The sequence below is a fragment of the Coregonus clupeaformis genome, unplaced genomic scaffold (genome assembly GCF_020615455.1).
Source record: "Coregonus clupeaformis isolate EN_2021a unplaced genomic scaffold, ASM2061545v1 scaf0853, whole genome shotgun sequence".
NCBI classification, from domain to species: domain Eukaryota; kingdom Metazoa; phylum Chordata; class Actinopteri; order Salmoniformes; family Salmonidae; genus Coregonus; species Coregonus clupeaformis.
In genome coordinates, this window is record NW_025534308.1 from 169,096 (window position 1) to 196,050 (window position 26,955).

The 26,955-nt window shown below is 40.8% G+C and overlaps 2 protein-coding genes and 1 long non-coding RNA gene across 8 annotated transcripts; 1 reads left to right on the forward strand and 2 right to left on the reverse strand.

The window, feature by feature from the left end:
• Positions 1-1,490: 1,490 nt before the first annotated feature.
• LOC121570670 lies at positions 1,491-4,133 on the reverse strand. 4 transcript variants are annotated; one of them, XM_041882143.1, is made up of 7 exons: positions 3,894-4,133; positions 3,479-3,625; positions 3,061-3,357; positions 2,391-2,696; positions 2,160-2,279; positions 1,990-2,036; positions 1,491-1,856 (listed from the first exon to the last, which is right to left on the reverse strand). In XM_041882143.1, the coding sequence occupies exons 2-7, from the start codon at positions 3,528-3,530 to the stop codon at positions 1,761-1,763; spliced, it is 918 nt and encodes a 305-aa protein (XP_041738077.1). In that variant the 5' UTR covers positions 3,531-3,625; positions 3,894-4,133; the 3' UTR covers positions 1,491-1,760. The 4 variants fall into 4 exon arrangements, with proteins under 4 accessions (XP_041738077.1, XP_041738079.1, XP_041738078.1 ...); XM_041882145.1 differs by lacking the exon at positions 3,479-3,625 and having other exon boundaries at positions 3,061-3,354; XM_041882144.1 differs by lacking the exon at positions 3,479-3,625.
• Positions 4,134-13,272: 9,139 nt separating this feature from the next.
• On the forward strand, positions 13,273-16,339 carry LOC121570673. The gene is made up of 4 exons (XR_006001501.1): positions 13,273-13,406; positions 13,583-13,708; positions 15,075-15,160; positions 15,531-16,339. It is a non-coding gene; the product is annotated as an uncharacterized LOC121570673 (long non-coding RNA).
• A 4,414-nt stretch (positions 16,340-20,753) lies between these two features.
• Positions 20,754-25,243, reverse strand: LOC121570674 (nucleoside diphosphate-linked moiety X motif 17-like). Of its 3 annotated transcripts, none has more exons than XM_041882148.2 (9): positions 25,148-25,243; positions 24,675-24,766; positions 22,955-23,071; positions 22,584-22,767; positions 22,437-22,462; positions 22,174-22,266; positions 21,882-21,980; positions 21,605-21,741; positions 20,754-21,445 (listed from the first exon to the last, which is right to left on the reverse strand). In XM_041882148.2, exons 2-9 carry the CDS (start codon positions 24,747-24,749, stop codon positions 21,274-21,276), a joined length of 903 nt encoding a protein of 300 aa, XP_041738082.1. In that variant the 5' UTR covers positions 24,750-24,766; positions 25,148-25,243; the 3' UTR covers positions 20,754-21,273. The 3 variants fall into 3 exon arrangements, with proteins under 3 accessions (XP_041738082.1, XP_041738081.1, XP_041738080.1); XM_041882147.2 differs by having other exon boundaries at positions 25,023-25,213; XM_041882146.2 differs by having other exon boundaries at positions 24,675-25,213.
• Between the last annotated feature and the right edge of the window lie 1,712 nt (positions 25,244-26,955).

The window sequence follows — 26,955 nt, forward strand, 5'->3', positions numbered from 1 at the left end:
CACTTTCACCGTTAAAGAGGCTTTTGTACTTTTCACATCTGTGGAAAATGACAGAAAAAAAAGGTGCTCACACAAGGGATAATTCATACCTCTATTTGCTCTTAAGAATGGTACTGTAACAATAACTTTTAACTCAACCTGTCCATCCATAGGCAGAATATAAAATATGAATGAAACTACTGTATAATCTATATCAAATGCTTCTGTTTTACTTTCTTTCACTCACTAAAGATTAACGACAACAGGTCTACCTGCAATGTAAGCATTGATAGAAGGAGAAGATAGGGTAGAATGATCCACCTAAAGGCAATGTTTTAACCCACCCGACGGAGCTCTTAAACATGGAAATAATGCTGTGTCTGTTTTGCAACAAACTCAGCTCAGCAGCTGGCAGAGCCCGTGCCAGACAGACATGCACAAGCCATGACATCATCAAGCCAAGCAGGAGAAAAGGAGTTCACTCATTCCTTTCTGGACAGGGGGACAGGAGCCAAAAGACCACCACTCCTTCCTTCCTTCCTTACAATGGTTCCACATCTAGTCCCTGCACACATTGAGAAATGTCAACCCCCCTCCACATTTCCCCAAAATGTTCCTCCCCTGATCCTATACACTGATTATCAAACAGTCTCATTATATGCTCAGTGTCAACACTTTTTTTGTAGACAGCACAACTGCATACCCCTCAATCTGACATGATTTACTTTAAGAAAGTCTAAAGTGAAAGCAGCTGGTTGACCTTTTGAAGAGAAAAGGGGGACTTAGATAAAGTATTTTAGAGCAGGCTATATAACAGTCAGTTTCTAAAACTCTAAAACTCCACTGTTTTACAATGGTAATCAATATCTCCAGGTGTCTGGTTTATGGGCTGCTAGGGCACCTGGAGGGTTGGCCTCTGCTTACTCAGGGAAAATTTAAACAGAAACTAAGTTACACCTCTTTACTACCCTCTTGTGGACAGTGACTGCAACATGATGAAGTGTCAAGTGAAGGAAACTGGCACAGCCTACAATACAAGTATTGATTTACAGCCAGTGTGAATGGGAACCATAAACTAATAATACAGAATATAAATACGGTATAGGTAATACATAAATTATTTCCACTTTCAAATACCTTAAGGTCAAACACCATCTGTGTTTGGATATGAGCATCTGCTAAAATGATGTAAATCTGTGGGTTTGAGTTGCAACATTACAGAGATGAAAGATGCTTAATCATTTAAGTTATAGAACGCACCTAACTTGTGAGACATTTTGAAATACTAGGAGGCAGAGCATTTGGACAAAAATGCTTACCATCAAATGGACCTGTGCTGTTCTATGTGCTGAGCATTATGTGAAACAAACAGGATGTACTATTTATGCTGAAGACAAAACAGATTCCATCTGTGACTCATTTTTATAGCTGACTATTATCACAAAAATCTCATCAGCATACAACCAGAGAAACTAGTTTACTCCATAAATGAAACTTGTATTTATCTTTAATGTAATTTACATTTGGCTATTATTTCAACAAGATTGAATTGTTTTTAATCACAAAGCTTGTAAAATGACTACACAATCTGACAACATAAGTTCCTTATTCTAAAAGCAAAAATCCTTAAATCATTGACTCAAATAAGTAGGTCAGAAAACATAAGCAAGCAAGCACAGAAGCATTTTGACAAACCGATGACCCTGACTGAATAAGCACTTCTTTTATGGTTTTGTAGAAAAGTGAATTCACATGTAAGGTGTTACAAGGGCAGCTTTAGCCTACTTATATTGTCTGTTTTTAGCTGTGGCTCTAGGTAAGGGTCTCCCACGACCAGCTCCAAACTTCAAACTGGCATACTGCACCTCAGTCAGACCCTGAATGACAAGAAAACACCATCATCATCATTATTACAAATAGTAATAGTAGAAAACGTAGTAATAGTATAATCACACAAAAATAATACTTATAATAGTATAATACACAAACATTTATCAAAAGTTATTTTACCTGTGCACCATCCTGGTTGTGCTCACAGGGTTGAAATATTTTATTTCCTTTGGAAAAATTATGATACAATATGTTAAAGATACTATTGATAGCCTATATAATATACTGCTGCTATAGATGCAGTAAAGTTATCAATCATGAATAACTAATCAAATACAAACAGTACTTACGAGGGTTGTGTCTCAGTCTGCAGACATACAAGGTGATGATAATCACCACAATAGAAAGAAGGATACACATGCCGCCCAAAGAGATGGCCAGAAACATTCCCTGTCTGGACCTCTCCATTCCTAAGAAGACACAATTTGTTTTGGCACATAAGAGTTTTACATTGTTCTAAACTTGTGCAGACAGACCTTCTAAACAAATGTAACCCAGAACCCTGGGGTGATCTCTCTTACCCATCCTGCTGACTGTCTTGTTCATCTTCACCCCACTGGTGCTCTCCATAACACAGGTGATCTCTTCACCTTCAGCCCAGGTATGGCCAGGTACAGAGAGCTGGACTCTGACACTGGCTGGTTTCTCTGACAGAACCTCAGGTAAACGCTCTGAGGACTGAACCTTCCCCCCCACCTCCCAGTACACCCTGGCCTGACTGGGATCCAGCCCAGACACCAGGCACATGAGTGGGACTGGGGATGAGGGGGCCTCCTGCCAGTCCACGGGCACCAGGACCTCCAGAGCAGCGTCAGAGGTGACAGGGTCTGGAAGAGAGAGGACAGAGGACATGACATGGCATGACTACCAATGTATACCTAAGCTGAAGAACATAGGCACATCCAGGTACTTTCTGCAGGTGCTGGAGTTGTAGGCAAATTCATGAAAACAGAAAGGAAAACTCTGCACACAGCTGCTTATGCTCCCAGGTAATATTTATTTAGAACAACGTTGCGACCCTTAGGTTGCCTGATGAAAACCTAAGGGTCTAAACATTGTTATAAATAAATATCACCTGGGAGCATGAGCAGCAGTGTGCGCTGTTTTCCTTTCTGTTTTTTATTAATGTATACCTCCCAGGACTAGAAAAGATTAACGCTAATATAAACCATAAAAAGCGTCTGATCTTACCAGAGACTTCCAGCACACTCCCATTGCCCATGTTCAGCATGGCACCGTTAAGCAGGGCACAGTAGAAGGTGCCCACACTTGTCCTGTTGGCGTTGATGATGTCCAGGAGGCAGGCTGTGTTGGTGTGGACACTGTAGGTTTTTCGAGGCCAGAGTGTGAGCTTTCTCATAGGTCCCACTTGCACCCATACGATATAAGAGCATTCCCCTCCCATTTCACTGATGTCACAGTGAAATGTCACATTGGTACCCTCTGCCACTGTTAGTGACCCTGGGTACTGGTACACCACCGCTCCTGCTGTGGGAGAGCATACACATAGTAAAACGTCTGACTATAGAGACTAAATCATCTGCAACTTGATATTTAATGTACAGTCATATACAACAACATTAGATGTTGTCAGTTTCAAAAATCTTACCAACAATCAAGTGTGCAAGGAGAAATGTCACCTGCATCCAACTTGAAGACATCTTTAGGCTGAGGTGTTGTCACTCAGTAATGATGGTGGAGTTGTAGTGCACACATCAAGAGTCAAACTGCTGAGATTGCCAAACAGTGCGGAAATCTATGCACCGAAATAGGTCACCAACTCACACCACTCCTCCATCATTACAGACAACGAGAGCAGCACTGACTCAAGTCATCACATGGCTTAGAATGTGCTTCAAAGTGATGCATGAACAATGTTGTTGTTCTGCAGCCTGGAGTATCTTAAAAACACACACACTTTTCTTTTTTTGAAATCATTGGAATTTCATTCACACAAGTGAAAACACTTAACAATCCATGTTCACTTTCAAAGCCTCACAGCATTGCAGCGGCATTACACTTACATCAATGTTGTTGTGAAATAGGGTGGCGGAACAGCATGAGTGGCAAATGTGCCAAGAAGTACAAAGAAGGTTAATCCACTTGGCAGTGTTTGTATTACAATTCACCTCCCTGTCCTCAATTTTACGATACCCTGACCTCTCAGTACACCAAACTATACGTCACCAACTCCATCACATCTTGTTTCCTGGTCTTTATATCTGTCTCAGCTATAGGAGAGAGAGAGTGTGTGCAAGAGAGAGAGCGAGTTTGGGGATGGGGTGGAATTGAGGGGGATGGGGAGAAAGAGAGGTGTGTCACAATGTGTCTTTGTGTACTGTTGTCAGGGAGAAAAAGTATAATTGCTGCTATCTAACAATCATGCACTTGTAGGCAAGCCTAACTAGGTAGTTTACTTGGCGTAGTTGCTTCAAATGCATTCTCGCTTGTGTTTCTGGAAAAATAAAATTGTAAGTAGGCTAACCACTGCATGTCCTTAATTCAGATACCGCAAAGTCATCCGTTTTCCGAGCAGATGACAAGGGTCCCACACATGCTGATGAGGGAAGTTGTGAATGACGTGCACAATCTAATATTTCCTTCTGAAAAAAGATTGCTGTCAGAGTGCAGTATAACTGCAGTACACTGCAGTATAACTGCTGTTAGAGTGCATTATAACTGTAGTATGCTGCAAATACTGGGTCCAAAATAACACCGTTTTTTTTACTGCAGTAATTTTGCAGTGGTGTAAAGTACTTAAGTAAAAATACTTTAAAGTACTACTTAAGTAGTTTTTTGTGGTATCTGTACTTTACTTTACCATTTATATTTTTGACAACTTTTACTTTTACTTCATTACATTCCTAAAGAAAATTATGTATTTTTTTACTCCATACATTTTCCCTGACACCCAAAAGTACTCGTTACATTTTGAATGCTTAGCAGGGCAGTAATGGTCCAATACACGCACTTATCAAGGGAACATCCTTGGTCGTCTCTACTTCCTCTGATCTGGCGACTCACTAAACACAAATGCTTTGTTTCTGAATGATGTCTGAGTGTTGGAGTGTGCCCCTGGCTATCCATAAATAAATAAAAACATGAACAATTGTGCCATCTGGTTTGCTTAATATAAGGAATTTGCATTTACATTTACTTTTGATGCTTAAGTATATTTAAAACCAAATACTTTTAGACTTTTACTCAAATAGTACTTGGTGACTTTCACTTTTACTTGAGTCATTTCCTATTAAGGTATCTTTACTTTTATTCATGTATGACGTTTGGGTACTTTTTCCACCACTGAGTACACTGCAGTTATTCTGCAATTACTGCATCCAAATACCACAGTCGACTGCAGTTACTGCACTTTTACTGCAGTTTCAAAATGGCAATCTTTTTTTGTAAGGGTTTCCTGTTGCTCACTAGCCATTTCAATGAATGATACACACCCATTTATTCTGGAAAGATATAAATTATTTTAATACAACTGTCTCAAGACTAATCCTATCGTATATCAAAATCAAAGGTTGGTTTATGTTTTTGTTGTTATTTTAGTATTTGTAAACATTTTGTCGACCTCATTGGCTGTCAGTCCTTGCCATTGCTCCATCTATGAATTTGAGAGTAGTTTCCCTCAGTTTACTAAACAGTGGCTGGGTCAGGCTGTTGATTTTGCCTCATGCCTTTTTTGTGCCTTGCTTCTCAAAGATTTACAACTCCAAGGTGATACTGATACTCCGACAGCAAATCCTTCTGGCCACGAGGTGGCGTCATACACCACGAATGTCTATCTTTGCGTTCTCTTCCAGCACGCACACCCATATAATCCAGGGTCCGCCCCCCGCCATACACCTGTCCTACCTGCACAGTTATCTGGGTGATAAAATAACTTTTTCTTTCAGACAGAAATAGTTTATCATGAAGTAAGCAACCAGGCTAACTTCCACTGTGTGTATTTGGCTTTTCTTTTAAAAACGTTAGTGTACCTGTTTGATACATCATGGAGAAAATACCAATCAAATTTGGGATTATTCTTACTTTGGCTGTTTCAGGTATGACAGAAAACATCTATCTATCTATCTATCTATCTATCTATCTATCTATCTATCTATCTATCTATCTATCTATCTATCTATCTATCTATCTATCTATCTATCTATCTATCTATCTATCTATCTATCTATCTATCTATCTATCTATCTATCTATCTATCTATCTATCTATCTATCTAATCTTATCTATCTATCTATCCACTCTTCCATGCATCTTCATTTATTGATTATTGATCATTTATTGAATATTGTAGTCCTCTGTAGCTCAGCTGGTAGAGCACGGCGCTTGTAACGCCAAGGTAGTGGGTTCGATCCCCAGGATCACCCATACACAAAAAATGTATGCACGCATGACTGTAAGTCGCTTTGGATAAAAGCGTCTGCTAAATGGCATATTATTATTATTATTATTATATTAAAATATATAGCCTATAACACATTTACACATTACATTTCTTTGGAGACTTCTGTTGTAGGGCAGTGATTCCCAACCAGGGGTACTAGGACCCCTGGAGGTGCTCAGCCTATCCACAGGGGGTACTTGAGAAGACTCATGAGACCATATGCCTACTGGTAAAATGCACATGAGGGGGTACTTCAGGGGTACTCCGGGCAGAGCAAAATTCTGTTGATGATACAGTAACCGAAAAAGGTTTGGAACCACTGTTGTATGGGATGCATTGGACTGTGTTGTACTGTAACCTACACTTCTTAGATGTGGGGGTCAGATGGGGATTCAATTGTTAATGTGACGATCAACAGGACCCCTAAACATATGGTAAACAGGTCTGAAAAATGATGGCTTCTCATGCATTACCCGAAGCCTGCTTTTATTCAGGCTATGATTGTAAACTGAGAATGGTGTCGCATCCCTCCATTAGAGTTATAGACACTTGTAGAATCTATGCCAAGGTGCATTGAAGCTGTTCTGGCTCGTGGTGGCCCAACACCCTATTACAGTTTTTCTCAGTCGCTTTGGTGCATTTTTCACATCATCCCTAACATGTGCAAAATAATAAGTGCATTTCTCAGAACAATTTGTACAAACTGCAATATACAATAGATATGTTTCTAAAGCTAGTCAGTCACTAAAAATCCTTAGTACATCTCTCAAAAGTAAATATTCATGCCAATGATCATGTCAGTGTCATCAGAATGATAAGTCATTGAGTCATTGTTCACGAACAAGGTTGTCAAAATGTTTAGGCATGTTGTCAATGGAACTGTGTACTTTGACAGTATTACCTGATGTAAACTTAGGCTACAGTTTGGATGACAGTTACTGTATTGAAAATGCACAAGGCTGCACTTCTATGGCATATATCAATTTCAACAGTACTATTTACATATTACTGTATGTGGGTTATTGATTGAAAGAGACTGGACAACCCAAAGGGGCACAAAGGAAAAAAAACTAAATTAGAAAGAAACACAGGAAACCACCCCTAAGGCACAACTTTGCCCACAGCACTGTTCTAGTGCTGTCTCTACACATCCAGACGTTCCTGTCTGTCAGCCCACATATTCTCATCCACATCACACCGGATATTTTCCTTCCAATGCAACGTGGAAAGAATCTTTTGGAATGCCTTATCCATCCTCTGCAGGCGTCTACTGTGGTGTCCTCACATGCTGCATCCATTGCAGCCAGCAGGGTCATCTGTGTGTGTGGCTGACGATCGTACACCTTCCACCTCCATGCTGAAAATAACTCCTCAATTGGGTTAAGGGAATGGTGAATAAGGTGGGAGGGAATTCTATGAGCATCCTCGGGTGGGTCACAAACCATTGCCTTATGATGTTTGATCGATGGAAACTCACATTATCACAAATGACCACATACTTTGGCAAATCATCTCTAAACAGACCCCTCTCATCATCAGGGATGAGAGCCCTGTAGAGAGTCTCTAAAAAGTTGAGTAGATGCTGGGTGTTGTATGGCCCTAAAAGGGGGATATGGGTTAGGACACCATGCTCCGAAATAGCAGCACACATGGTGATATTTCCTCCCGTTGGCCTGGCAAATCCACAGTAGCTCTGTGACCGATGATATTCCGACCCCGCCTTCTGCATTTGGTCAGGTTGAAGCCAGCCTCATCCACGTATACAAAGTTGTGAGAGGGTTCACTTGATTCCAACTCCATTATACGCTATATCCCAGAACACACAGTTGAATTTGTTTTGGTAAGGAAGAGTGACATAAAATGTACATATATTGCATGTTCCTTCCACAGCAATGGAAATGTGTGCAGTTTATGCTTACTGTACTATGTAACACTATAAAATGTTGCTGTAAAGTAGTTACATAGATATATGTTTTACCTGTACATACTGGTACCGTAGCTCCTTAACTCTGTCCTCATTCCTTTGGAATGGTACACGGTACAGCTGTTTCATACTCATCTGGTTTCTATGCAGCACCCTGTCGATGGTTGAGATGCTAACCGTATGGATGTTTTCAAAGACATCGTTGTCTTCTATAATGGTCCTTTGTATTTCCCTGAGTCTCATGGCATTGTTTGCTCGGACCATGGTGCAAATAGCCTCCTCCTGTTGAGGTGTGAAAAGGCGTCCTCTGCCACCGGTTTGAGGTAATCTTGCAGTCCTATGTGTGGAAAAATGCAGTGATGCATCGCACACTTTCACATAGACAAAAACTATGCGAACACACATTTTACTGTAAAACATACAGGTGGGTGCATGTAAGGTGCAGTATGTATCTGTATAGAGTATATTTCTGTATGCTGTGAAATACAAGTGGACTACTGTAATATGAAGCATTGTAGGAAGTATACAGTATACTGCTTATATACAGTAACAGTGCACTGTACATTGGTGGACATACCTGTTCTCTCTTCGAAACGTTTGTACTATTGAGGACACGGTTGATCTCCCAATATTCGGCTGCACCCTTCGACCCGCCTCAGCCATTGTAAGGCCATGATTGACAACATGGTCTACAATAGTGGCCCTTATGTCATCAGATATGCGCCTATGTCCTCTTCTGCCTCTTCCTCTGTTTTGCCTTCCACCACGCATCCTTGCTCCTCTTCTTCCTCCTCTTGGCTGTTGACCCTGTTCGTTTCCTGGTCCATCCATTATTGGAAAATTGCAACTCTGTGTTGTGGTCTGTCTATATATGCTTGCCAATTGATTGTTCACGAGATGCACCTTTGAGCAATTTAGACAACTGGTTGATTGTTGGTTGAACTAACACTTTACACTTTACATTCCTCATTCCATGAGTGAGGGTTAATTTCACCTGCACGATTCAGCAATTTACGTTTTTGTACAAAAGGTCTAATAGAAATGTGTAAAACTATGCTTGACAGTTTATGACAAATAGTTCAACAATTTTGCATGTAATGGCTTATGCAAGGAACTAATGCCTAGATGTTTTGAGGGGTAAGACTATTCAACAGAGAACCATCTACTATATTTTGATCAACATGACATGAGCAATTGAAAATGTGGAAAAAAGCTGACACTTGTACATTATCAATTGCAATATGTACAAAAGCAATTGCAATTTGTTCAAAGGAATAAGAAATTGCTTTAATGATGTGCACAAGTGACTAGATGATTTGGAATTTGTACAAGTAGTATCAAGAATTGCACTTTTGATCTAAGAAATGCACCAAAGCGACTGAGAAAAACTGTAAGACACTTTATGTTGGGGTTTCCTTTATTTTGTCAGTTACCTGTATCTAAGTAAATCATACTTTGTGGTTTACAGAGAGTCAAACCTTATCAGCACACAACCAGAATACCACTTTTTCATGATTCTCTTGTCCCCGGCTGCTCTGGAGCCTTCTTGAGGACATTTTGGCCTATTATACTTTAAGTTGCTTCCTCAGGTGACTCAAGTGATGCCAATATACTGGAGTTAAAACCCCCATTGAGAAGATTTTTAAATCTGGCGTTTTGCTCAAGATAGCAAAACATCTATCATAATTTGTCATAATATGTCATAGTGTGTCATAATGTATAAAAATGTATTCAGCGTTATGTAGTGCAGTAGCAGAATAGTATTATGGATTTACAATCGACCCCACTCAATCAAATATTAGACAAAACAACTTATTTCCCGCACTGAGAAAACACATTCGAAAACTTTGTTTTGGAAGAAATTAGTCTAAATAATGCATTATTGTAGTGATTGAAGATTATTGTTTTGTCTGGGTACTACAGAGATCACAGATGGTGACCCCCCTTTCAACTCAAAGTGTCTGTCTACAGATAATCATTTCCACAGTACAAGGATACCTTTATTGGCTGTAATTGGCACTTCAATCAGTCAGTCTCTAAGGGTAATGGCAGTAATTCATTAGATGGGTGTGTATCAGTATTTCTGCTCATTTCCGAATTTTGGCTTGTTTCCCCTTCTCCTGTACAGCACTCCTTTTCTTTGCTGATGTTGTGCCTGTTACCCATTTACGGAGGGCAACACCCAGCAGCAGTGATAAGACCACCCCAGCTCCGCTGTCCGCCTACTACTTATGCGTCAGAATCACCAACCGGAATTACACTGAGTCACTCAATAATCAAAACTCTAAGGAGTACAAACAGCTGAGGAAACAGGTGGAGCAGATGGTAAGAGTCTGTGGGTTTTTACTGCTCAAGTCAGTCCATAGATCTTCAACTCATCACTCAGTCTATACTCCCAAAATAACTATTTGCCCTGGAGATACATCATGCTTGCTAAGACAAGTCACCCACCATATAAAATAATTAATAGAACGGGCGCACATTCAACAAATATGATCTAACAAAGTGGATATTCGTCAAATACGGCATGATTGATGTATTGTAACAGGCCCACAATGTGGTTACTAAAGTCTGATTTTGATACATTTGGCTGTTTTCGCTGCATAACATTTAGAAGTAGTCACATTCAGGCTTAGAAGAAGTGACTGCTACAGTAAGTGCTAACTCCCGTTCGTATAAACCGGTAGCATAGCTAGCATACAATCGGTGGTGGTAGTCAAAGTAATGTAATGCAGTTGATTGGTGATGATGACATGAAAATGTATTGGGGTTGACATCTATACAAGCATAATACACACATAAACAATAGCCTATATGTAGGCACATTTTTGCTGGTGAGCTTCAGGATCTTTCCACCACAGCATCTTTCCCCAACACATTTCCATGTCATTTCCATTGTTTTGGTCAAGTTCTATTGACCTCTTTACCGCATCTATACCAGGCAACCATTGCGAGTGTACGTATGAGTTTACCAGTCAAATTGCCAGGGTTAGATGTTCCCAAGCATGTTCTATTCATTCTATTTCTATGTCACCAACATCATCAGCTCTCCAACACCTAGAAGTGAGAACTATTTTAACAGTAAACAACAAAACCGAGCCATCACTACTAGCTCACACTCCAGTTGTCCCACTCCACTACACCATAGACAAGGATACTATAGACACCTCCCTTACAACCTGTTACAATATCCTCAATATTCAAACAAGTAAAGGTGTGAAGCCATGCTTTGTAGGCCTGTAGGATAATATTAAAGTGCTCCTCTGATTGCTGTGTCTTTCTTTTTCAGATGGATGACGTCTACAGCACTTTGCCAGACCCTGACAAATATATGGGTGTATTTGATATAATCTTCAGGTGAGCTCTAATGTTGAATTTAAAATGCAGCCATTTTAAAAAATAGCATTCTTAAGGATATTGACAATTATACATTAGCATTATTTTTGACTACTGCTCCCACTCTTGCAGTAATGGATCTGTCATTGCAAACTCAACATTAATGTTTGGGACTACATTAATGATCAATGCAAGTTTGGTTAAAGATCTATTTTCCACTCATATCCGATCAAATAAATCCAAAACCCTTGACCTGGACCTCGCCTATACTGAAGGTAAAGAAGATGGCAACCTTCTCTACTTCTGTTGTGTAGCAACCTGATTCATTTGTATGTTACAAATAACCTGTATTGTAAATAGCTTAAGAAACTGTTATTAGTAAAATAAAGCAGGAATCACAAATATGTTCTTTATCCCTCAGATCAACTTCCAATAAAAGCCATACTACCTCATGTAGCACGTACCACAGCAACCGTAACTTCCTCACCACCATCTGCAGCGACGACTACTACAGCTGCCTTAGTTAGTACGGCTAGCCGTTCAGGAAGGGTCGGGGATGCAACTACATCTACAGCAATGACTTCTTCTGGCATCATCACCAGTCTTGCAACAGTTAGTATCACAAGTAGTCATACCCTTACAACCACCACCACTAGTCCTGACCATAACATTACAATGAGCAACATAAGCACCCCTATTCCTGAAGACCATAACATTACAATTAGCAACATAACCACCCCTATTCCTGAAGACCATAACATTACAATTAGCAACATAACCACCCCTATTCCTGAAGACCATAACATTATAATTAGCAACATAAACACCCCTAATCCTGGGGACCATAACATAACAATTAGCAACATAACCACCCCTATTCCCGAAGACCATAACATTACAATTAGCAACATAACCACCCCTGGTCCTGAAGACCACAACATTACAATTATCAACGTAACCACCCCTAATCCTGAAGACCATAACATTACAATTAGCAACAAAACCACCCCTGGTCCTGAAGACCACAACATTACAATTAGCAACGTAACCACCCCTAATCCTGGGGACCATAACATAACAATTAGCAACATAACCACCCCTATTCCTGAAGACCATAACATTACAATTAGCAACATAACCACCCCTGGTCCTGAAGACCACAACATTACAATTATCAACGTAACCACCCCTAATCCTGAAGACCATAACATTACAATTAGCAACAAAACCACCCCTGGTCCTGAAGACCACAACATTACAATTAGCAACGTAACCACCCCTAATCCTGGGGACCATAACATAACAATTAGCAACATAACCACCCCTATTCCTGAAGACCATAACATTACAATTAGCAACATAACCACCCCTGGTCCTGAAGACCACAACATTACAATTAGCAACGTAACCACCCCTAATCCTGAAGACCATAACATTACAATTAGCAACAAAACCACCCCTGGTGCTGAAGACCACAACATTACAATTAGCAACGTAACCACCCATAATCCTGGGGACCATAACATAACAATTAGCCATATAACCACCCCTATTCCTGGAGACCATAACAATACAATTAGCAATACAACCACCCCTATTACGCCTAAAAATCCTCCCCAGGCCAGTAGCACAACTGTCTTTCGTAAAGCCTCTCTATCAACAACTACCTCGGGCCAATCTAACCCCCAAGTTGCCCCTACTGAGAGAGCAACAAGCACGCATCAGGCTGCCACGGGACAAACGACCAGTCATAAGACCACCGAGAATGCTGCAGCTGTAGTTGCTGGGGGCGGGGATGGGGTCCCAGGATGGGGGATCGCTCTATTGGTACTGGCTGCCCTGATCTTGTTAATCCTCCTTATTCTCCTAATACTGCTGGTGAGTACAAACACACACGGACACACGCATGCACACTGTTTCTCCCTAAATGCATTGTAGACCTCAATTTTCTCAGAAACAGTCACAACCCTGCTATAACAGTTACAGTATCATATCATCATGCTAAGGAGGCCATTTTAGAAGTACTATGATTCTTGTATTTTCTTGACCTTCAGCTAGTGTGGTTGTGCTGTAGGCAGAGATACGGAAGCTTCAGCCCATATGACCAGATCAACCACGGGGCAAACATCCAAATGTACTCCACACACAGCCGCTTCGACGTGCCCAACGGCAAGCCTAATGTAAGTCCTATGTCTTAGTAGAGAGGCCAGATAGACACACACACAGGCACAGATTCTGTATCCAGCAGGTTGGCTATGGTTACTAAGACTGGCCGCTCTGCCTCAGTGTTAGATAAACGTCTCTTTGTGCCCTTCTGGCTTTGACCAGGGAAACCTGAGGCGTGGGAAACACTAGCCTTCCCCTCTACCCTCTTAGCCTAACTACCCCTGTAGCTTCGAGAGAAGGGTCCCAAGCCATACTCCTCCCCCCAAGCCACATATATTAATTGATGCACCAAGTTGCTTATCTCCGAAATCAAACCCCCACATAAGCAGATGTTCTTGGTTGACCAGACAACCAATTAAACGCAATCATCTGTGAGCTGTAAATGTATAGCTTTAATCCTGCCTTGGGTACATATGAGGGATGACACCAGAGTTATCATCCAAGGACCTTCCTGTATAGGGCATTTTACTCATCAATGTCACTTTGAATGACTGGCCACGCCTTTATTTGTTTGAAAAAAGGCAGTGTATATTGTGGACATAAAAAATTTGATTGAGCTATGAAAGGGATGCTAAGTACAAATGCCATGGGATCTACCAACGACAGAGAGAGAGATCTCTCCCTTAACACCAAACAAAGAGACCATTGACTGTACTAATGAGACTATTCAGGTTTTTTCTAGCGTTGATATGTAACGTCATAGATATTTGTTTAGCTTTGGAAATGTACAGTTTGAGTTAGCTTATATTGCTATATTCAATCTACTGAATAAGGATATTGTTGTGTATTTGTGTTTATGCACTTCATATAATTGTGTTACATTTACATAGATATCTTTTTTAATTCTGTGTTGCTGCTAGCAGTGCTTTGAGCATGTTTGTTATGTTGTTTTGTAAAGGGAACAGTGGAAGACATTGGAGGACTATTTGTTCAGAGCCTCCAACTCTCCTTGATCAATTTATTGAGCATGGTCGTTCCATACTAGTCTGCCAACATTTGCTCAGAGACTGACTATAACATAATGAAAAGAGTGCCCCTCTGTCACCTGTCTCTATGGCAACAGAGCAGCAAACAGACACATTGTAATCCACAACCACTCTGTTCTCTTTACATAACCTTCTCCTCCCAAAGCACTTTTAATGTATTAATCACCGGTTTGATTTATTGTTGCAGTTAAGCAGAGTGGATGTCTTTCAGGCTTAGTTAACTAAGGCTTTAGAACAGATGAACATCTGCAAGATAGGGAAACATTGCAGTTCTATACAACAGGTCAAAAACAGAATGCAAAATTAAGTTTTGCCTGATAAATTATATTGTGTGCTGTATCGTCTTTACAGACAGTTTTACACCTTTGATGAGCTGATATTTTCTCTGATACAGGACGAAATGGATGAACCATTGAAAAACCAAACAGGGATGTATGTGGTGAACAAGTGAGCTAACAACTAAGAGGTTCTGACACACAGGTACAGTAGGTGACACACTCTTTTGTATGTTTATGTACTTCAGTGGTACTGTCAAGTAGACAAAAGAGGAAGTGTATTTTCATGTTTTCAATTCCAGGAGACAATCTCCCCTGAATGCTTTCTTTCATTCCATACATCAGGGGGATGGGGTTCAATGTGAGATTTGAATAGGTAGACTACTGATTATTGTAGATATAGGTGTGTAGAGATGTGTTAACATACATATTGACCAAAAACATTGAAGTAACTTTCTAAGAAAACACATCACTCATGAAATGTTGAAGATACTGTGTATCTTTCATTGTTGAAGTAATTAGCTATTTTTATGAAGAAAAAAAAATATTCCCTTCCCTACTTCTCTTTCCTCCAGAAGCTCCAGTCAATTGGGTAAGAAGACCATCTGAAATGGCTTTTAGAAGTAATGGGAGCAATGACAATTCTGTACAAATGGTCCAATTATCTCTGAAGTATCTGAATGAAGATCATGGTGTTGGCTCACTGATTGTAATTTCAACCTGCATTTATTTTGTCCTAATGTTATTTTATTCCTAATGTTTTTACCAGTGGAGGCTGCTAATGGGAGGACGGCTCATAATAATGGCTGGAATGGAGTCAATGGAATGGTATCAAACACATGGTTTCCAATTATTATGAGCCATCCTCCCCTCAGCAGCCACCGCTGGTTTTTACAGTACACATCTTCATATGGTTTTATATACTCTGTAAAGTAGCTCTAACCCTTGGTGCAATATGGTGGAAACTCCAACTAGCCTGCTAGACAGCTTGATCTACAAGCAGCATCTAGGCTTTGGGACTATTAATTTTGGGTCAATGTTAGTCAGTCGCTGCAATGTGGTCTCAGGTCAATTCGTATTATTATGAATGTACATCTGTGACACCTTATTTAGTATGATATATTACATTATGTTAGGTTACATTATGAATGGAATAGCGGTCATACCATATCATATGAATTATAGGTTGTATAGTATAATACATTTTAGCTGGTAGGAAACGGTTTACGAATTGAAGGACGTATAGTATTATACGACTTTATTTGAGACCAGGTTGCATGTTGTGCTGTAACGGAGAGTTACGGAGAATTTACATTGGTTTAGAGCAGGGTTCTTCAATTCCGGTCCTGGAGGGCCGAAACACCTCTGTTTTTCATCCTCTCCTTCTAATCAGGGGCTAATTCAGACCTGGGACACCAGGTGAGTGCAATTAACTACCAGGTAGAAATAAAAAACAGAAGTGTTTCGGCCCTCCAGGACCGGAATTGAAGAACCCTGGTTTAGAGGAACTAACGACAAAGGTTAGGATAATTTACCTAAAAGATTAGAACTAAAACGACAAAGGTTAGGTGAATTGAATTACATTTAGAATAAGGGTTAGGGGAAGGGTTTTCTAAAACTCTACAGCTGTTCCCGACGGAACTACAACACCCAATTTTTGGATTGCTAGACGGTTGCAGATTACGCCCACCTATCCTCCCCAACCTGGTCTCAGATAATTTCTTATTATTCTGTACGTAAAATTGCACCCTTTCCTTAAGTATGAAATGTTACTCCTCCCCGACCAACCGCCCTACTTTCGTTTCTGTCTAAAGTAACTAAGCCATTGGTAAGTATCATGTGTCTTGAGGTGCCAGAAGTACATAAAGTATGTTTCGAATGGCTCTGAGGCCAGGCTGGCCATTTTGTCTTCATTGCGGTAATGGGTTTAGTTGTATTTTTCAGTCTTTGCTAAAGGCAAGCTTAACCTTTGTACAAAAGAAAGCTGATCCGAGATCAGTAAATGGGGTCAACATATGTATCCTGCAATTAACATTTAAGAAGAATGAGTAGGGGTGCACCTAAGGACAATACCCAATCAGGTACAGTTAACAAGAAGTTAATTGTTTTCAAAGACAGTAAATCAAACCTTTTGACTTGGGCTGAGAGATCTGAATCTAATTCCCTCATTCTACCGCTGGATAAAACATTTTAGAGATAGGATGCTAGCATGCCAAAAAGTAAACTATTCCACAAACCCAACCCAATGAGTAAAACACCAATGTTATGTATATTTGACAATCTGATTAAATAAATCCACAATTATTAATCAAATCTGTGAGATTCAACTATCTGTAAACATTTGAAGTGACCATGCATTGTAACTTTAAGATTTTCATTTTAAAAAATTAAATACTTTTTGGAATAAATATTTGTAAATAATACATAAAGTTTCAGTTACATTTTTATGGGCAGTATTGGTTTGCTTTGTAAAAGAGTTGGATGATTCTGTTCATCAGGAGAACTGAAGCTAGGGCAGAACAGACATGCCTCTGTTTGTATCTAAGCATGCCCTCATCCCCTGGCTTTTCCTTCTTTTATTCTTTGTGTGAAAGGAACAAGTAAATAGATATCTAGATAACGTGCTTTACAGTTAGGCCGGGTGTGACGGTCTGATAAAGAATAAGGTATTGTATTCAATTAAGAAATGAGTCAGACTCCATAAAATTAAGAATTACTCGAACTTTGTCCATGTTATATGCGAGTCAGTGTGCATTAAAAAGGCAACACCTTTTTCTGATATTTGGGCCAATGGCCTGGGTTTAACATAAAAAGTTGACATACAGTATATGTATGGATGTCCTGGTTACAGATACATAACTTTCATGATAACCAGCTACCAAGTGACATTGAGAATTGAAGACTTATAATTTTTCAAGGTGTGCAGTACAAACAGCATTCTTATCCAAAATATACAGTGCATTCGGAGTGTATTCAGACCCCTTGACTTTCTCCATATTGTTACGTTACAGCCTTATTCTAAAATGGATTAAATTGTACACACAATACCCCAAAATGACAAAGCAAAAACAGGTTTAGACATTTTTGCAAATGTATAAAAATAAACTGAAATATTACATTTGCATAAGTATTCAGACCCTTTACTTTGTTGAAGCACCTTTGGCAGTGATTACAGCCTCGAATCTTCTTGGGTATGATGCTACAAGCTTGGCACACCTGTATTTGGGGACTTTCACCCATTGTTCTCTGCAGATCTTCTCAATCTCTGACAGGTTGGATGGGGAGCGTCGCTGCACAGCTATTTTCAGGTCTCTCTAGAGATGTTTGATTGGGTTCAAGTCCGTGCTCTGGCTTGGCCACTCAAGGACATTCAGAGACTTGTACCGAAGCCACTCCTGCGTTGTCTTGGCTGTGTGCTTAGGGTCGTTGTCCTGTTGGAAGGGGAACCTTCGCCCCAGTCTGAGGTCCTGAGCGCTCTGGAGCAGGTTTTCATCAAGGAGCTCTCTGTAATTTCATCTTTCCCTCGATCATGACTAGTCTCCCAGTCCCTGCCACTGAAAAACATCCCCACAGCATGATTCTGCCACCACCATGCTTCACCGTAGGGATGGTGCCAGGTTTCCTCCAGATGTGACTTTTGGCATTCAGGCCAAAGAGTTCAATCTTGGTTTCTTCAGACCAGAGAATCTTGTTTCTCATGGTCTGAGTCCTTTAGATGCCTTTTGGCAAACTCCAAGCGGGCTGTCATGTGCCTTTTACTGAGGTGTGGCTTCCATCTGGCCACTCTACCATAAAGGCCTGATTGGTGGAGTGCTGCAGAGATGGTTGACCTTCTGGAAGGTTCTCCCATCCCAACAGAGGAACTCTGGAGCTCTGTCAGAGTGAACATCGGGTTCTTGATCACCTCCCTGACCAAGGCCCTTCTCCCCTGATTACTTAGTTCGGCCGGGCGGCCAGCTCTAGGAAGAGTCTTGGTGGTTCCAAACTTCTTCCATTTAAGAATGATGGAGGCCACTGTGTTCTTGGGGACCTTCAATGCTGCAGAAATGTTTTGGTACCCTTCCCCAGATCTGTGCCTCTACACAATCCTGTCTCAGAGCTCTACAGACAATTCCTTCGACCTCATGGCTTGGTTTTTGCTCTGACATGCACTGTCAACTGTGGGAACTTATATAGACAGGTGTGTGCCTTTCCAAATCATGTCCAATCAATTGAATTTACCCCAGGTCGACTCCAATCAAGTTGTAGAAACATCTCAAGGATGATCAATGGAAACAAGATGCACCTGAGCTCAGTTTCGAGTCTCACAGCAAAGGGTCTGAATACTTATGTAAATAATGTATTTCTGTTTTTTATTTTTAATAAATGTGCATACATTTCTATACTTTCCGAATGCACTGTATGTCCCTTCGTCTCAATATCCCCTACCTATGTAGTCTGTATTAGGTATGTCTTTCTACAGATGCATTGTGTATTTTTCCAGGAAAACATCACAGTGGTTGCTGTTACTAATACTGTTAAGCAGGAAGATAATCAATCAGAGAGAAACTTTCAACCAAAACAAATAAGATCAGTTCTTATTGTTTTTGACACATTGAGGTAATTGTTTGATTATGACCTCAGAGATTATATGATTTATCGGTTGGCTGGGCTTGAAAAGCAATCAACCAAAAAGACCAAAAGGGCGAAGACAGAATGCAATCTTAAGTCCTTTGCTAACAGTGTAACCAAACATTATTCAAGCATGTATATGTACATACTGATAGAACCATACACCCTTGCATCCGTGCAAGGCTTCTTTCGCCAACGGAAACAACCTATTCTAATAATACCATCAAGAGGATAAGTCAATGTCTTTGCATTTGGGCCAATATGACAAATGTTGTCTGTCAATTGTCTATGGCAAAAGGTAAAATCCACATATGAAGGTCTGCAGACACAAATACATTAGTGGTAATGAATAAGTCATTGAGTCACTCATGTAACTTATAAACAAATCCGACAAGTGACACACTATGACGATAAGACAAATCTAGAAAATATAACCTATACAGTAATATCATGACATCACCAATACAGACAATATGCTGGCAAGGAAATGTGGCATCAAGACTTGATTATACCTTGAATGCCCTGCCACATACTTGCCCACTAGAATGCCCAGTGCCCACTACTATTGGCACAGAGGGTGTGGTGCTCCTAATACTAACAACAGGTCCCATTGATTACCTCTGCATGGTAAAAGCCAGGACAGTTCGGGAAAAATGGGATAGTTCAGGATCTGAAGATTGTGCTCCAACTCTTGTTGTTATTCCCAGTGACATTAAAATGTAATGACTTATGATGAATTAGAGAAATCAATCCCTTCCAATAATTTTATGGCAGATTCTGACTAGTTGATGTTGTAGTCACTTAGTTACTGTAGAAAACCATTATTACCCTCCCCCATTTAACGTTCAAGATTTCTAATTGAAAATGGCAGATAAAAAAATTGCCATTATCTTATCCATGGGTGAGGTTGCCATAATGTACATATATTAATCTGGGTGTGGGTGAGAAAATTGGTTTCGTTATATGACACACACACACACCCACCCACACACACACGTTCCACTTATGACATATAAAATAGTAGTCTTTAAATGTTAATTACTGAATCACTGCAAACAAATATTGAATATCTTCAGTTGAAAGTACAACACAATATTTATGTGTTCAACTTTACAATGAAGACCTAACTAACTTGACACCTAACTTCTGTCTGAGTATAGTACAAAAAAAAAAGTACATTTAGAATGTATTTTTTATTTTACCTTTATTTAACCAGGAGAGTCAGTTAAGAACACATTCTTATTTACAAGTCAAGATAATTATGTAAACTTAAATCAGAATTCTGATTGTTTCGCGCTCGTTTCCATATGTGAAATCACTGTGTAGGCTATGCATTGCCATCTTGTGGCTTGAAGGCGCAAATGGAATATAATGATCATAAAAGCATCTGCAGTGTAAATCCACTTTGTTCCATCACATTTCATCACTAACAACATCCTTGCAATAAAAACTGTTTTTACACACAACACAATTGATAGCTCATGCAAAGCCCTCAAACAGCCAGATAAGACTTGTAGGTGTTGCTGTTGATATTAAAGGGATAGTTCACCCAAAGTTCATTATTGGTTAATCCGTACAAGATTTTTTAAAAAGATGATAGTTCACTTTAGGTGACCTTCACCGGTTAAGGCAAACTCCAGGAAGCGATGTCATCCTCCAGGAAGTCACTTCATCACAGGGCTAGACGTCCGGGTTTAGTGAAGACAGTTAACACCGGGTCCCCTGTCCCTCCAAGTTCTTAAGCCAGAGCTCCAGGGCGTATTTGGTACCAGTGCTGACCCGCTCCACATCCTCTCCGCTAGCCGTGGCCCGGTTACACAAAACAGATAATGGCAGAACTGACTCACTGAGCCCACCTTCCGGAGAGACCTCCGATACACTGGAGAACCAACACCACAGAAACAAAATGCCAACATTGTTACGAGGAAACCAATTAAATAATTAATGTCAGAGGAAATACTTGTCAATGGTACAGTATATAATCTATTTTTTCTGTCTGTTTATGTTTTGAGTACATTACTTTGTGGATGTGATGTACCTTATGGTTGAAGCTAGGCCCTCCTGCGGTGTTCCAGAACCCTCCTCTCCGTCCACGGCGGACACGATGGCCTTGACCAGCGAGGCATCCACCCACAGACAACCACTGACCTCAGCGGGTTCGGGGTGCAGAGAGGCCTGGAACAAAGATAGTCTTTAGTGAGTCAGAGGCATTCTCTTTGATTTGTGTTCCTTTAATGATAACACCAGACAGGCAGGCAGACAGACAGACAGACAGACAGGCAGGCAGACAGGCAGGCAGACAGGCAGGCAGACACCTGGAGCTGCTGGTGTGTGAGGGAGGTGTTTAGGAGCATGTAGGTGACCACATGGTGCCTCTGTGGCATCCCTCTGCTCAGCATGGGCGGGAAAACTGACTGTGAAGAGACAAAATGAACAAACATTTGAGCCAACATGAGCAAACAGGACTGTCAGACAAATCAGAATTTATCAAATGTGTATGGAATTGTGGCCAGTAGGTTTTTTCTAATGCATTTACATATTATTATTATTTAACAAACTATTCCCTGGGGCTAGAAATGTGATGTGTAGTGACAGTGGTTTCCACACCTCCCAGAGCCCCAGCAGCTGAGCTGAGACGTCTCCAGGGTCCAGCTTCAGTCCTGTCTCCTCCCTCAGCTCCCTCAGCCCCGCATCCAGGAGCTGACAAACAAGAGAGATATGAGGCAAACACACACACCAAGCTTGATTGAGCTAAAAGGGAATTGACCCCAGAGACCATGAGGGGGTTGAAACCACAGGCAAAGACACTTATGGGGAATAATCTAATTTATCTTCCACTGTTTAATAGCTATAGCATCTAGAAACGTTACCCTCTCATCCAGTTCCACATGGCCACCTGAAATAAAAAAGGTTTCAATATCAGGAAACATCAGTAAGGTCAATTGGGTTACCCAATATGTCTTCCTATGGAATGCCATTTCATTTTGAAAGGTTACTTCCGCAGAATGATGCCATACCTGGTGGAACCCACACATTTGGGAAAATGCGAAGACTGGACGACCGTCGAGTTAACAACACCTTCTGATTGGCTGACTGCAGAAGAATAGCAACCCCCACGTCCACTCCGCGGCTCTGAACGTCCAATGGGATTGCAGCTGCCTCTGCGACAGACAGATACTTGAAGGGGCAAAAGGATGCCCTCTGAGAAAAAAACATATCAACCAAATAAACTCAAACATTTTCCATTACACTTTTTCAGTCAACCAACAATTATTTCTATGGGATACACAAAACAACAACTGTCTGAGGTATGGAAATGTGACCACAATTGATAAAACAATTAAACCTATCAGTTTATTAAATTGAATGTGTTTCATTGAGCCATTACCTTTAGGGGAATTCCTCTCCCCTTCTCGCAGTCGCACAGTATAAAGCGATTGTTCTCCAAAGAACACTTCACCTCCACCTCATCATCAAGAGTCTCTGTAAAATGACCTGTTATGCTCTAACAGAAAATTAAGTGGTAAAAAAAAGAAGTTTTTTAACTGTTGCATAATTCACCTCATAACAACCTTTGAAGTGTCAGCAACTAGAAGAATAAAGGCTAACCACTTAGCTAAATTACTTGATTTCAATGTATTTTGGAGGGGAAAGTACTAGGCCTGCTATGGGTCCATTCAGTCATTGTTTTTTGGTTATCAATATACAAATTCAAATTATGGATGGCAATCTCTGGCCCATAGATTAAGGAAATATACACTATATATACAAAAGTATGTGGACACCCCTTCAAATTAGTGGATTCGGCTATTTCAGCCGCACCCATTGCTGACAGGTGTATAAAATCGAGCACACAGCCATGCAATCTCTATAGACAAACATTGGCAGTAGAATGGCCTTACTGAAGAGCTCAGTGACTTTAAATGTGACACCGTCATAGGATGTCACTTTCCAACAAGTCAGTTTGTCACATTTCTGTCCTGCTAGAGCTGCCCTGGTCAACTATAAGTGCTGTATTGTGAAGTGGAAACGTCTAGGAGCAACAACGGCTCAGCCGAGAAGTGGTAGGCCACACAAGGTCACAGAACGGGACCGCCGAGTGCTGAAGTGCTTAAAAATTGCTTGTCCTCAGTTGCAACACTCACTATCGAGTTCCAAACGTCAGAAGAACTGTTAGTCGGGAGCTTCATGAAATGGGTTTCCATGACCGAGCAGCCGCACATAAGCCTAAGATCACCATGCGCAATGCCAAGCATCGGCTCGAGTGCTGTAAAGTTTGCCGCCATTTGACTCAGGAGCAGTGGAAATGCATTCTCTGGAGTGATGAATCACGCTTCACCATCTGGCAGTCCGAAGGACGAATCTGGGTTTGGCGGATGCCAGAACGCTACCTGCCCCAATGCATAGTGCCAACTGTAAAATTTGGTAGAGGAGGGATAATGGTCTGGGGATGTTTTTCATGGTTCGGGCTAGGCCCCTTAGTCCCAGTAAAGGGAAATCTTAACACTACAGTATACAATGACATTCTAAACGAAACAGTTTGGGGAAGGCCCTTTCCTCTTTCAGCATGACAATGCCCTGTGCACAAAGCGAGGTCCATACAGAAACGGTTTGTAGAGATTGGTGTGGAAGAACTTGACGGCCAGCACAGAGCCCTGACCTCAACCCCATCGAACACCTTTGGGATGAATTGGAACGCCGACTGCGAGCCAGGCCTAATCGCCCAATATCAGTGCCCGACCTCAGTAATGCTCTTGTGGCTGAATGGAAGCAAGTCCCCACAGCAATGTTCCAACAGCTAGTTGAAAGCCTTCCCAGAAGAATGGAGGCTGTTATAGCAGCAAAGGGGGGTCCAACTCCATATTAATGCCCATGATTTTGGAATGAGATGTTCGACGAGCAGTTGTCCACATACTTATGGTCATGTAGTGTATATGTACAGTATTATTGTAATTTGGGTGAACTACCCCTTTAAAATGGTCCTACAGTAAAAACAAACACTGCCAAAGCACCCACGCGCACCTCGTTTTCATAAATTCCACTTGACATTGGCATTTGGCTAGTGTTGAAGTGACAACTAACAAAAACATAGCACATGCACAACTGACCTGCACAAAACGGGCACATTGCGGTGCGACATTATTCTTCGACAGATGAACCAGTATTTTCGTGACTTTTTCCATGGTTGTCAATTATTCTCCTTATTGATAGATACAGTAGTTTAATGCACCTGACAAATAGCTAGCAACGTTAGCTAGCCTGATTTACAAAATTTGTAAGAGAATCCAGCGAGCGATACCAAATCAGAATTCTGATAGCAATATAAGAATGGCAATGCACGTTAGCTAGCTGGCTAATATTACCACATTACACATTTGTTCAAATGAGTAGCGCAATTGACATCCCACTGCAGTTCACTTAAGTATTTTGATAACTAAGCTAGCTATATAGCTTACTGTCATTATGATTAATTTCCAAGCTGCATTTTCTACTAACTAGCTATCCATCTATCTATCCAGTGTGGGCTCCTGCCTTGTTCGCTAGGTCGATGGTTCTTGCAACAAAATCGTTTACTGCCCACCTATTTTCTTAGCTTGTATGGCTAGCTGTCAAGTCCAAGGAATACAAACACAAATGTACATATAGCTACCTACCTACCTACATTCATTGGCTACATTGAAATCACATGTTGCTCTTCTTCTTCTTCGGTTTATTTATGGCGGTTGGCAACCAACTTTAATGTGCTTTACCGCAACAAACTGTACTGGAGTGTGGACCAGAGAAAAGGAAGGTCTAAAAACTATATCCTACCCATTATTCTTCCTACCCATTATTCTCGTCTCCTGAAAATTCCACCCAAAAACTATCTTTTGGTATTTTTTCATTAGTCCATTGTTGATATAGACTCAATATGTGTTGCATGTCAGCAATAAAGTTTTCAAGATATACAGTTTAACTTCACATTACAGAAATACAGCTGGTATGATGCTTTATGAATCATATGATGGAAATGGCAGCATCATCATATTATGCAAAATGCATCAAACGGCCTGTATTTCTGTAAGAATGCTGTCAATGTAAACATTTTGGGACTATATCAACAATGGAATAATGAAACATATACCAAATGATAGTTTTTGGGTGGAGTTTTCCTTTAAGGAAACTAAATACATAATTAAATACTACATCCCCAGAAGATTTTCTCAGCAATTAATTTAAGCTTGGCCCTTCAACACCATTGTAGCTCAGTTGGTAGAGCATTGCGCTTGTAACGCCTGAGTAGTTTGTTTGATTCCCTGGACCACTCATACGTCAAATGTATGCACGCATGACAAAGTCACTTTGGATAAAAGTATCTGCTAAATAGCATATATTATATTTTTATCCTTAAATCTGATAACAATCCCTCCCATATTGCTGGCACTGAAATAACCCATTTTCCACTGTCTCCATCTCCTCCTGACAGTGATCACACCTCCCAGTCAGATGTTTTCCGACAAATTTTAATGTACTGTTGAGCTTTGTGTGTCCCAGTCTCAGCCTTGTGATTACACTTCCCTCCCTTCTCTCTCGACCTGAGGACCTCCCTGCCGACACATTTTCCTGTATCTTATACAGGAGTCTTCCCTTTCCCACAACTCCTGCCATTTGTTTTTGACCACTGTTCTTATTAACCCATTGGTTTGTGCTTTACTGATTGACAATTCCATTTCAATACTAGGATGTTTGAGAGACTGCTTGGCAAGAACATCCACTTCCTCATTCCCCTCTACTCTCACAGGAGTTGGTACCCAGAAGAACCTCACAACTACCCCCATCTGTCTCACCCTAAACAGGCACTGCAAAATCTTATACAATACATCTTGTCTGCTCCGTGACACAAATGAATTTAAGCTCATCAGTGCAGCACATGAGTCAGGTTAGTCATCTGCTCTATCTGGCCTCACCTCCTCCACCCACTCTGCAGCCATGAGCATGGCCAGCAACTCCATTGTGTATACAGATAAATTATCCATTGCTCTTTTTGTCACTGCCACCCTGAACTCAAGAACAATAAAAGCTGCACCTGTCCTCCCTGTTTTCGAGTCCTTAGATCCACCAGTGAATATATTCAAGACACTGAGTACTGACTTCTTAAATGTTAACTTACAATATTTACTGGATCTACTCCTTCCTCACCAGCTCTTACCCTCTCAAGCAACCATATGTCTATCATTGTCTGAGGGAGCAACCAAGGTGGGATAGCAGGAAGGACCACAGAGGGGCTGAACTCCTTCCCAAACAGTCCCATCTCTCTCGCCATACCATGACCTATCCACCCAAAACTTGCATTCATATCTTGTTCATGCTCCCAGTACTCTAGGATCACATTTTTTTGTAGGATGTGTA

Excerpts from the sequence above, each read along its gene's own strand:
- LOC121570670 (XM_041882143.1), bottom strand. The coding sequence starts at position 3,530 with ATGTCTTCAAGTTGGATGCAGGTGACATTTCTCCTTGCACACTTGATT. Across the intron at positions 2,697-3,060 it reads GAGTGTGCTGGAAGTCTCTG|ACCCTGTCACCTCTGACGCT; the intron begins GTAAGATCAGAC and ends TCTCTCTTCCAG. Across the intron at positions 2,037-2,159 it reads CAGACTGAGACACAACCCTC|GAAATAAAATATTTCAACCC; the intron begins GTAAGTACTGTT and ends ATTTTTCCAAAG.
- LOC121570674 (XM_041882148.2), bottom strand. The coding sequence starts at position 24,749 with ATGGAAAAAGTCACGAAAATACTGGTTCATCTGTCGAAGAATAATGTC. Across the intron at positions 22,768-22,954 it reads GGAGAGGAATTCCCCTAAAG|AGGGCATCCTTTTGCCCCTT; the intron begins GTAATGGCTCAA and ends TTTTTTTCTCAG. Across the intron at positions 22,463-22,583 it reads AAATGTGTGGGTTCCACCAG|GTGGCCATGTGGAACTGGAT; the intron begins GTATGGCATCAT and ends TTTTTATTTCAG.